Source organism: Oryzias melastigma, linkage group LG8, assembly GCF_002922805.2.
Source record: "Oryzias melastigma strain HK-1 linkage group LG8, ASM292280v2, whole genome shotgun sequence".
NCBI lineage: Eukaryota > Metazoa > Chordata > Actinopteri > Beloniformes > Adrianichthyidae > Oryzias > Oryzias melastigma.
Genome location: NC_050519.1, coordinates 14,754,668 through 14,766,681, shown reverse-complemented (window position 1 = coordinate 14,766,681; position 12,014 = coordinate 14,754,668). Strand labels below are relative to the sequence as shown.

At 36.3% G+C, this 12,014-nt stretch overlaps 2 protein-coding genes across 2 annotated transcripts in view; both read right to left on the bottom strand.

Moving 5' to 3' along the window:
- xpo6 (exportin 6) overlaps window positions 1–8,595 on the bottom strand; it is a 16,386-nt gene extending 7,791 nt beyond the window's left edge. Inside the window, exons 1-9 of the mRNA XM_024271344.2 lie at window positions 7,819–8,595; window positions 7,031–7,121; window positions 6,149–6,261; window positions 5,615–5,812; window positions 3,442–3,601; window positions 2,276–2,353; window positions 1,672–2,194; window positions 511–637; window positions 320–429 (exon numbers count right to left, since the gene is read on the bottom strand). Coding sequence (XP_024127112.1) covers window positions 320–429; window positions 511–637; window positions 1,672–2,194; window positions 2,276–2,353; window positions 3,442–3,601; window positions 5,615–5,812; window positions 6,149–6,261; window positions 7,031–7,121; window positions 7,819–7,821 — 1,403 coding nt within the window. The 5' untranslated portion in view covers window positions 7,822–8,595. The remainder of the gene's footprint in view (window positions 1–319; window positions 430–510; window positions 638–1,671; window positions 2,195–2,275; window positions 2,354–3,441; window positions 3,602–5,614; window positions 5,813–6,148; window positions 6,262–7,030; window positions 7,122–7,818) is intronic.
- Window positions 8,596–10,208: 1,613 nt separating this feature from the next.
- Window positions 10,209–12,014, bottom strand: part of antkmt (adenine nucleotide translocase lysine methyltransferase) — a 3,626-nt gene continuing 1,820 nt past the window's right edge. Inside the window, exons 4-5 of the mRNA XM_024271345.2 lie at window positions 11,459–11,509; window positions 10,209–10,943 (exon numbers count right to left, since the gene is read on the bottom strand). Of these exons, the coding sequence (XP_024127113.1) occupies window positions 10,746–10,943; window positions 11,459–11,509 (249 nt within the window). The 3' untranslated portion in view covers window positions 10,209–10,745. The remainder of the gene's footprint in view (window positions 10,944–11,458; window positions 11,510–12,014) is intronic.

The following is a 12,014-nucleotide window of genomic DNA, read 5'->3' as shown; positions in this document are numbered from 1 at the left end:
AAAAAAAAAAAAAAAAAAAAACGCTTTATACCCAAAGAACATTTTTCTTCTTGCTCTTAATATTAATATCTGGTGGCTTCTCGTAAATAAACGTGAACTAATTTGGAGCCGACCAGCCAAGAGAGACAAATCCACGTTTAAATCTTTTGGTTTCAGTTTCTAACATCAATGTGGCAAAAATAGCCAACCAAAATCTGAGGTCAAAATGTAAAAGAAAGAAGTTTTTGGTCTACCAAATCATGAGGATACTTTACAGTTAAATGAATGAGAGATCACTTCATTTTAGCTCAAAACATGAAGAACTGTGAAAGCTAGTTACCTGTTAAGGACACTTTCTCTGTCTGCAAGCCTGCTTTTGATTTTAGTTGTTAAGAAGTCCAAAAACACACTCCAAATGTCCAAACAGGCAAAGTATCCCTCATGTGTTGGCTGAAAATTCAATAGTAAAAAAAGTTTGCATGAGTTTTTATTTTGTAATGCTTTTAACAAATAACGGTTAGAAACTTTTACCTGGTTGAAGGTGTATTTAAAAAGCAGGGCAAGAAACTCTACAACGGGAAACTGAGGACTTGACTCGATCCTCCTCAAGTGAACGCTAACAAACAGGCGCAGGAAATCGGTGAACTTTTCCAAGTAACTGCAATCAGACGGAGAAAAAAAAAACAAACAAAAAACAAATGTTAGATCAGGTTACCCAACCATTAATGACAGTTAAAATCAGCCTGAAGCTCAGAATCACCCGTATTTAGCTAGATAACAAACCATGAGGGAAGGAAGCACGTTTGTGCGGGAACTTGGGTCGGCGAGGGCGCCTTCGTGTTGCAGAGCAACAGTGCTAACCACCATGCAGCCTCAGAAACAAGTCAATACTTTTAAAGTTCGAAGAAAACAAGGGTTATAAACTTTATGTTTCCTAAACAACATCGTCTTGAATTAGGTTACAACAGAGCAGCAAATTTCCACTTTTTAAATGACTATAGAATAAAGATTACATAAAAAAACAAAAACAATCTAAAAATGTACTATTGGATCACTCATTTATGTCCCGGCATGGATGAAATGTGTTTGAACAAACTTGAAAAAGCAGGAAACTTGAGAAAAACCGATGAAAGCATGACACAGCAGTTTCTGAACAACCCAATTTGTTTGAAACCTTTCCATGAATTATTTCAATCCCGTCTTGCAACAAATGCTTTAATCCTAAACTGATGCAGCGAGGAGCTTCTTACTTTTGACAACCACGAAGGGAGAGGCATCATGTGTTTTTGGAAGGGATATTTCCTCCTTTCACAAAGGTCAAATCACAAGTTTACATCATGAAAACAATCTACTGAAATTCCTAAAATTGGGTTCAAACCGTCCAACACATTAGAAACCATTTAAACAGAAAGGAAGTTGGAAAAATAATAAAAGATTGCAATTCGTCACTTGAGAAAGGATGGTTCAGGGAACAGAGATAAATTTCCACAGAAAAAAAAAAAAGAGTGCAGACTGAGCAGCGGCTTTAAGCTCTCATCATGAAAACAAGATTTTTTTTTTCCAAAATTGTAGTGAAGGATGATCCAGCCAAAAATGAAGAATTTAGGAGTGCATAAGCTGCAGTATGCTAAGTGGCTATTTCAAAGAATAGAATGTAGCTTCTTCATTTGCAGTTCATGGACCGATCTGTACCTCTCATCCAGTTCCTGCAGTCGACTCTTGACCGAGTGAGCGTTATTCTCCCGCGTCAGCCTTTGCAGAAGAAAAAATGTCTGCTGGAACATTCGCAGCAGATACTCCTCAAAATCCATTGGCACGCAGTTCTTTGACACCAGTTCGTTGATGCAAGTCATGGCGAGCACGCCGAGCCGAGCGCGGTCCACTTTAGTGCTCCCGCTCTGTTGTCCGTTTAGCCCTTGTCCGTTTGATGTAGGGGGCACCGTCCCGGAATTGAGCGGCCCGTTGGAGGAGGTGGAGATAAAAGGTCCCGTCTTGGCTTTCGTCCGTAAGTCACAGCCAAAACGTGCGAAATGGAAAATGGATGCCAGCAGCGTCGGGGTAATACTTGTGGAAAGAGGGATCCAGCTGAACAGGTGAGCCAGACACTCCAAAACGAGACAGCAGAGCTGATGGCCGTCGTTGTCCAAAGCCGCCATTGGCTGACAGAGCAACTTCGAGTACTGGCTGCCCTGAAACAAACTGCCCAGCAACTCCACTGAAAGATAGAAAATATATGATATAAATAATAATATATACGCCTCAGGTATTAAAGGGTTAACAAGAACAACTCACGCACCACTCTCGCCAGAGGTGGGTGAAGGAGGCGGTGTTGACGCGATGACACTGTGTTTGTCCCAGTAGGTCTCAAGGATACCTGCAAAATATGAAGAATACAGAGACATAAAAATAACAAGTTGTATTACCTGCGATAATGCTAGTGTGAATGTTTTTTTACGGAAAGTGAAGATGCTAAAGCTTTTTTTGGCTGAAAACGATGACGCAATTTACTTTAATTGCTATGGGGTTTGTTCAAAATGCAAAAGTTAATTGCAAAATGACTGGAAATTTTGCTAAAGTACTATGAAAGAGCGCTGAAGTTGACCTACATTTCTGAAAAATTTGTAGTAAAATTGCTTAAAAATCCATAATACATGCCAAATGTCGCAAAAATATTTAGTGTGTTGGTTAAATATGAACTACAAATTAGCATAAAAGAAGAAGAAGAGGAAAAAAAAAAAAAAAAAAATCAGCAGATGCCAAATTAGCCAAAAAAGCTACGACATTGCTTAAATACTAGCTAAACTCCAAAAAAGTCTAACATTTATTGTAACTAAAATAGTCAATAATGTTGGCCTGTTGCTAAAAAAGAAGCTAAACTCTAAATTAGCCTATAAAACTTCAGTAGATAACAAATTAGCCAAAAATGTTATCATGTTGCTTAAATACTAGCGAAACTCCAAAATAGCCTAAAATTTCTCAGTAAACTAAATTAGTTAATAGTGTTAGCATGTTGCTAAAATAGAAGCTAAACTGTAAATGAGCCTATGAAAACCTTAGTCGACAACAAATTAGCCAAAAACGTTAGCATGTTGCTAAAATATTAGGTAAACTCAATTTTGGGGGAAAATTACTATAAAAGAATAAAACATAACTCGTGATTATATTTAAAGGCTTGATGCTAATTTACTTCAAATTTTGAAATTTGAAGACTTTCTCATTCATTTCCTATGGTGCATATTTTTGGCTCAATATTTCAAAAACTATGAGGTCTATGAATACCAAAAATACAAGCAGTAATATCCTGAACAAGCTGAACATTTTGATACCAAGATTGCTGAAATTGTGATTTACGTCCAGAAAAACGTACAGAAAGGAGCAAGAAAATCCCTGTAGTGTGAACGCTTACTAAGCATTCACACAATAATCCTAGTATTTTATTTAATGTTCCTCAGTAGTCGTCACCTGTTAGCAGCCCCAGCACAGTTGGCACCTGCTCCAGCAACAGTTTCCGCAGCTCCTCTTTCCTGGCAACACACAGGTCTTCTCGAGGACATGCAAGCTCCTCTGACGTTGTCTTTAACATCACCAACCCCAATGGAGCCAAAGCTGGAGTCTGGATCAACTGGGGGGGTCATAGATTTATTTTACACACTCAAAAACACAAAAACGAATTCTGCTAGTTGACTAAATCAGATTCAGACATTCAGAAGAACAGAATGCAGCTCTCTGGAGTTCTTGATAAAAGTTTTAAGGGAACACTTTAGGTTTCTTAGAAAAACCTTCAAGTAAGGTCTTTGCACAATCCTGCAGAGATAATACAGGTATGTGCTTGCAGCTTTAATAACCTCAAATATTTAGGTGAGAATGCTGTGAAGGCCTGCTTCTTCCTACTCGTTTCCAGCACATTGTTACCCATTTTCATTACTTTTGTAGATAAAAATCCCAAACCTATAGTTTTGGTATACAAAAAACAAACAACTGAATAAATTCAGAAGAATAACATTTGTAAATAAGTGTGCATTAACCAAACTCAACCTATTTTACCAATATCTAAACTTCATGTGTGGAAATGGTTTTAAAAAGTATTAGCATACAAAACAAGGCTAATGCATGGTCATACTCGCCAAAAGACTAATAAGAAAAAAATTGTGAACTCAAAAGGGAATTTAGAAAGATTTCTAGGCACCATCACAGAGGTAGTAGTTTGAAGGTCAACAGCTCTATAGTGATGTTCACATCGCGTTCAGGAGACCACTTCTAATGAAAACTATGTAAATAAGCATTTTCTGGCTTCCACTTTTCGCTACAGAAGTTTCTACAACGTGCACTCCGAGTTAAACCAGGTTGAACTTTGACCAATCAGGGACTCTGACTTGGTAGTGACATATGGATGAAGGACCTTTTCAGTTCTAACAGTTTGAAACTTGATCAGGAAGGAGAAATTAATAATTGCAGTTTGTAATTAAATGAAATCAAGTCTTTCAGGAGTTAAAATAGGGCTGTGAAAGAAAAAGCCTGGGGCAAAATTTGCAAATGTTTCGACATTTCACACCAAAACTCTTCCAACCGTAGGAGACGGACATCCACTAGTAAAATAGTAGAAAAAGAAGAAAAATTCCTCCCTGCTTGTCCATCGTGGACACCATGGGTTAAATGCATGGTGTGAACATAAAACAACCAAGCAAGTAAATAATACAATAACCAACATATCATTAGCCACTTTCTTGTAGCTGTTGTCCAACTCTTCCTGCTCTTTTTGCTGCCGGTTAGCATTTCATTACAGTCAGTTTTCACAAAAAGTTTTGTGACAGCTGTGAGGAGAAGCTGAATTCTTGTGTCCATGAGGGTGCCATTTTATAAAAACAAAGATTAATTTTATCGACTAAATACAGAAAACTATGTTAAACTATTGCCTCGTTTCCTCTGAGCAGTCTGGACCGGACCTCTCCTGGTCAGTTTAGAACGGTCAGGGCAATTCAAGAGATCGTTTCCATTGTGTTGGACCATCAAGGTGCATGAAGAGTGTAGACCGATGATGTTCGCCATAGCTGTGCAACTACAGCAAAAGGTAATGACAAAAACAATGGAGGTCATGCGTCAGCTCCTTTTTTTCATATTTGGGTTCTGGTATTTTGTATATGCAAAGAATTTAATACCATTTGCAAGAAGATTGTGGGAGGCCAAGAAGAATACAACCTGGTCGGACACAAAGGTCGTAATACCTTTCAGCCAATCAATGGATTTCATCGTGTGACTACAGTAGCTACGCCCTAACTGGTCCATTCCATTTTTCTATGGACCTACAACCAACGGGGGACCAAAAATAGTACAAATCGGTCCTGCTCAACTGGTCCATTTTATAATAGAAGGGCTCAAAGTACCGGTCTGGTCCGGACCGCTCAGTGGAAATGAGGAATATGTTATAAAAGTAGAAGAAACCATCAGGAACAGTCAGCATGTCAACGAGCTATAAACTGGTACAAATATGATTTAAAGTAACAAACTCAAAGACTTTGAATTAAATAAACACAAAATATTGAGGATAGAAAATATATTTTCTTAACAGCAAAACTGCAAAGCAGGCAGGAAGGCAGATCTTACGTTTTCAAGTAGAAAAAACACCGGCAGGACTTACCTGAAGCGTGTTCGAGAAGAAATCATGGTAGAACATCGGCCAGTCCTGACGACCAATGTCCACGATGACTTTACACAGTTTGTTACGGATAAAATAGGGCACATTTTTGTGTTGAGCAAGCAGAAGTTTGGGCAGACAGCTGCGGATCTCCATCTTATCTTGAGAAGCTAAACCAATCCACATTTTGTTCACCAGATTCTAAAATAAAAACAAAAAAAAACATGTTTAAACAAATCTATAAGCAAAATTGTATTTTCTGTCTTTCATTTATTTGTTTTAATAATACACTGCACTGAAAAAATGAACAATCAATAAGTTATAATACTAATAAGGTATTTTTCTGTTGTATTTCTACTGCAAACACAGCACTAAATGTTGGTTGAAACAATGGTTAAAGAACCAGCTTCCTTAAGCTGAGAAAAAGAGGTAAAATAAAGAGCGGAAACACACACGAAACATCTCCTTCAGCACTTCCTGTGCGTTCTCTGAGCATAAAAGGACTTTGATCTTAAACCTGCGATCCTCAGAACTTACCTCAAATACTGTGAGGCTGTACATCATCACATACTCATTTCGAGTGTTGGAGAGGAAGAACAAGCAGTGGTGCCATGCTCCCGCCTGTTGTGCAAAGTTATTCAGCAACTCTTCTGCAGAGAAAAGGAAGCAGACACGATCTTAGACAGAAGTGCACGACACCATGGAGCCAAAGTAAAGAGTCACAAGGCAGGAAGTGCACATAAAATGTTATTTGATATTATATGATTTAGGAAAGATAAACTTATTTTATAGACCACGTCCTGTAAAAACTGTGCAATGCTTGAGCTTCAATGCTTCTAAATTAGACAAAAATATGTCACTTCAACCATTTAACATCTAAAATAATAAGTGGAATTCAATGTTGTGTTAAATAAAAATACAATCTGATTAAAAAAAACAGTACACAAGTGTGTTTTTTTTTTCTTTTATTTGTTAAAGATAGTGAAATAACTTGCAGGAAATGAGGAGGAAGTGACACAAAACGTGTCTCTTATCTGTGGGAGGGGGATTTGTTGAAAATATGTTTTAATTCGCTATACATCACTATATATGTGCGCCAGATTTATGCGTTTTCTGCCTAAAACTGCCTACTGTCTGCAGTATTCATGCAGCCTTGAGCACAACTAATCACAAAAATCACATGAGCACAACGCTCTGTAAGGAGAGAACAGTGTTAGGTTGTGAAGCAGCCCTGAGACTATCACATGATCTTTTGGCCCACCTTTAATTTCAGCCTTTAAGAATCATTTATCATCGACACCGTCTGTGAGATTATTTCAAAGGCTGCCTATTTATACATTTTCACAATCAAAAAAAGCTTTGAATCAATCTGTTGCTTCCGGTGTGTATGAATGCGATTTTATTTTAAAAAACACTTACCAATTTCTCTTTTCCGCTCATTAGTTGTGCAGCTGTGAAAGAACTCAGTCATCAGGTTCTCTAACGCGCGCAGTGATGCTTCCTCCGAAGCCTAATTGAGAATAAGAGAACATTTTCAGAACAGGTTAAATAATACTCATCAGATGACAAAAGTATATATAAAAACTGATTATTTTAATGTAAAATCTAAGAAGAAACTTCTTTCTTGTGCACAACAATCGTTATTTTTATCATAAACACCTTCAGGAAGACATGCTGGATTGTCAACATGTCCACACTTGCTCATCTCATCGTCCATTGTTGGCACTGTGTGAATGATTGATGTTTTTGTGAACTGTTTACCAAAGCTGCATATTAGAAGTTCAACAGTTTAAAGCTGCCATCAGGCTTTTTATAGCATGTAGGAAGATGGGCCTTGTCTTGCCAAAGTGAGATGGAGGGGGGGACTGCGAAGGGAAGGCAGATCCAAATTCCTCAAATAAGACACAACTTGCCAAGGCTCTTCACGACTCTAAAGAAAATGTTTGGCTTTGTAAGATGGGCGTCTGGAGTTTGTAGTATGACACAGCACAATGGCCTGCAGAATTCAAGGAAAAAACACCTGGTCTAAAACCGTTATGACATGAAGCCATGAAGATCCACATGGTATCTACCAGAAGCTGCACCCAGATTTGATTATTTTTTATCATGTTTTCGAGATCGGAATGGGGAAATCAAACCCAAAGTTGTGATCAAAGCAATCTAGTAAACAGAAACCATCAACAAAAGGCAGGATTTATGATACGTACCATGATCCGTTGACTCAGACGCTTTTCTTCGGTTACTTAGTCGCTGATTAGTTTCCTTAATAAGCCAACATTAGTTACGCTGCAAGCCAATTTTGCAGCTAACGTTAGCTCATGTGTTCCTGGCTAACGAAACCGCAGAGACGGTTCATACTGGTCCGCCCGACTGTTTAGCTCCACAAATGAGTATTGCTGTCAATTTAAAATCCTAACTTCCTCTGTATTAAAAAAAAAATACAACGCGTCTTCAGTTACCGGCTAAACATTGAGTCGATCTCAATTTGATGTTAGCAACGTTGCCATTTATCGCCGAACACATGAACCATTACCTTGTCATCTACATGGACGTGCATTTGTGAAAAATTCGAACCAAATTGGAATCTTGCATCGGGTAAACTGTGCATCATTATTCAGCTTTCAGTGTCAGCCATTTCGAAGCTAAATGATCCAGTTGCTAGCGCCGCAGCGGATGGCTAACAAGCTAGCTGTTCTAGAAGGATGAACGCAGAATTTCGTTAGCTAGGTGGCAACCGTAGGCATGACTGTGGCTGTTCAGAATGTGCCCTCAGCGTTTATAAGTTAAAAGCGGAAACATACACAGTGCCATGGTTACAATTACAAAAAATATATAGTAAAAACGACAAATTATACTCTACGCGCTTGTTCCTGTTTTTCTTCTTTTCAAAGCTTTTGGGCGGCTCAAGTCGGTAGCTAGCTGCAGGTTAGGGTCTGCTTCGCAACTTCCTCTTATGACATAATCCAACCCCCAGCTGGAACGTCACGTCAGGTTCTGTAAAAAAGCACGCCAGTGTTGGTTTTAAATACATTTAATAATGTTGTAGTCATGTTTTAAAAATCAAAATGATGTGTGAAAACTATTAAAACACGTTAAAGGGAATAGCTTAGGCACGGGGCCACACAATTAACACTACAATTCAGAAAATACACAATTACTTTTTGTAATACAATATTTTAAAAAGTATTATTTACTTTAAAGGTACATGAAATAAGCAGTTTTGACTTTTATTTTTAATTGTTTATTCATACCCAGTGTAATATTTTGAAAGTCTAAAACAGGAAGTGGATATTATCAATCCATGGAGGTCTATTTATATCACACAAGGAAAGCGGAATTCTAATAATAGTAAAATACAGTGTTGAAAATAATTTTATCATCTTTGAGGATATTTAATAATTTTAACAAACACGTGTAAAAACTGAGGTAAAATGACAGATAGCACCCATCAACCACAAAGCCTAAATTGCTCTTAAAGTATTTCATGCAAAATACTTTTCCAATTTTTTAAAATTTCAATAATAATTCCTACTTTATTTAAAAAAAACTGCAGAAAATAAATCAATACGTTATAAATTCCTAACAATCATCAACTGAACGAGTTTATGGGCAGAGTAAGACAAAACAACAAGGTTGTTTTAATTTAATTGAAAACGCGTTTACCTCTATGGCAGCACTACAAATTAGTCATTTCTAATCCTGACTATCTTCCGCCCACAAGATGCTACTGAATTAACTCCTTTTGGTATGTACGGAGGATATTTGGGGCTTTTCAATGGTACCAAATATGAAGGGGTAGGGCTTTGAGAATTGTTTTTATGGTGGATTTTAAAACATTTTGAATATTTTCCCCCCTCTGGTAGTCAGGATAAGTTAGATAAAACTCCTAAATCGGTATAGAATGGTTCAAATAGCTTTAAAAACTGTTTAGTTTAATTAAGTGCAAAGCAAAGTAACATGTAATAAATGAGTTAAAGATACCATCAGTAAATGAAAAATATTTTTAAAGGTAAAAGTCTTTAAAAAGATTGTATAGCAGGTGATCTCTTTAGACCTGTTTAGTTCTGTGCTAATGATATTTAAAAGCCGCTAGAACACGCCATCGGTTTTTTTTTAGTTCTTAGGAAATCCCTTTGCATCACTGTGCTCTTCACAAAAAAAGTAATTCTATCTTCGTTCCATTGCTGCAATGGCTTGAGAGGTGATCCATTCTTACATTCTAACCGCATTCAGTCAGCCCAAAATAACCCCAAACGTCATTATCTTTTACAAGAATTGGCATGGTCTTTAGAAACTGACAGATGTTCAAAGATGACCACTGTCACAAAGGTAAAACATGAGTTAACAAGATCGCTGTCACTTAGTTTGAGTCTATAACTTGGATTTTTGTGTGTTAGTGGTATCTGTTATCTGCCAAAGCAGAATATTTCAACAAAAACATCTTTTCTGTTGAAAAATGACATGAGATCTGTCTGAAAAAAAATAGTTTTAAATGCAAAAAACACCTTCAGGATATTGTGCAGAATCACAGAAATTTTAATGGAAGTGAAAAAAAAAACTAACTTAGTGTTGGCTTAGAAATAGACCAAAATACAACCCAGGTTTGCACAATTTTAATAACACAACAACAGTTTCACAACAGTTTGAATCGTGTTGCAACAAAATACAATGTGAGGTTGGGTTGCTATGAAATGTTTCGAATTGTTAAAAGTTAGCTCTAAATGGCTAAAACTTTGCCTTTTTTATTACAAAAGTCATTGGTATTTCTTTCAAAATACAAATAACTCAGAAATTCAAGTCCACCTAATAATGCAAGTTAGAGTTACACATATTCTTCTGTTAAAAGAACGAATTACAAACGAATAATTAAGAACGAATAATATTAATAATTAGATTGGTGAGGTTGATTTTGTTTTGGTTGGGAAGTTAAACAACTCAATTTTTTGTGTTCATCTTCCAAAACTATGATAAGTAAAGTATGCATTTTCAGGCTAACTTTACAAATTTTAGTTATCGTAAATATTTATAATAATATTCAGTCTTTAGATGAAACATTTTCTGTGAAGCCTTAAGGTGAAAGTTACTTATATTCCAGTTCCAACCAGGCAAAATAAATATTTTTTTCACGAATAACTCATTGTACCGTGTCCACATGTTGCTGACTTTTTTCTAAGAGTCTTTGTTTTTGAGCTTGCATGCTGTACGCCCATGCTCTGTCCACACCATGCCCCTCAATCCTGCAGGGCTGCCAGTCTGGGAAAGGAAATCGACCAGCTACCACCAAGGCGTCATCTGGAAGCTCGGCCTGCAGTTTCTCCTGCAACAATGAGAGCTAGAAAGTACAAAATGATAAGTTGCTGCACAGCCCCTGAAATTCACAAAAATAGTGATGTTACCAAAAACCAACACTGATAATAACTGACAAAGTTTTACAATTAAATATCAACATCTTACTAGTCACATAACATCCAATCATACATCTAAGTTTTATTAAAAATCATTTTGAAACCAAAAATAAAATATTTATGTATAGGCCAGAAAATATGCTAAATATTCTTACAGCTTTTAATGTCAGCCAAATTAAGATTTACATATTTATTCATACAATACTGTTTTGTTTTTCTGTAAAAGAAAAACTCACAGAATTTCACATTTTATTTAGGGCAACACAGAGATTAATTTAACCAGTGATGGAACTAAAATTTAAAGGATAAATACAAAACAAACAATGCTAATAATAATTATTGTTATTGCACACAAAAACAAAGTATATATTTTTTTTTTTTAAAGATCGGAATATACAATGTATTACTTTTTATAATTGCACTCACTTATTACAATACTCACCACACTTGGAGCCAAAAAAACTGTAACATTCTTGCATTTTGTCAAATCCACCTGCAAAAATAAACAAATAAATAACTACACCAAAAGCTTTAAGATGTATTGCTAGTTGTTTGTTTTGTTACAGATGACACTAATACAACCATCCTCGTGTAAAAGAAATTATTTTCTTTTCATAACATCTTAACACACTTTTGTTTTTACTATATTTTATTACCACGTATGTTTAGTGTTATTTTTTTGCTTGGTCTCCACCTAGCAGTCTCACATGGCATGTGGTCAGGATTATTACAGATGACCAGAAAATGAAGTAGAAAGTAGGACATTTGATGATGTTTACAAATACAAACTTGGTGTAAAGTAGCTGAACTTGGCCAAAATATTTCTTTACTAAAAGTTTGGATCAGGAGTTTACAACATGACTGTCATATTTTTGTTTTGTTTCTCCTTTTTCTATTAAACAAGGCAAATCTTAGAAGCAAAATATATATATAGTCACATTGTTTTGTTTTTTGCTTATAACAGCTAGAATGAACAAGATTCTGATGTAATTATGAAA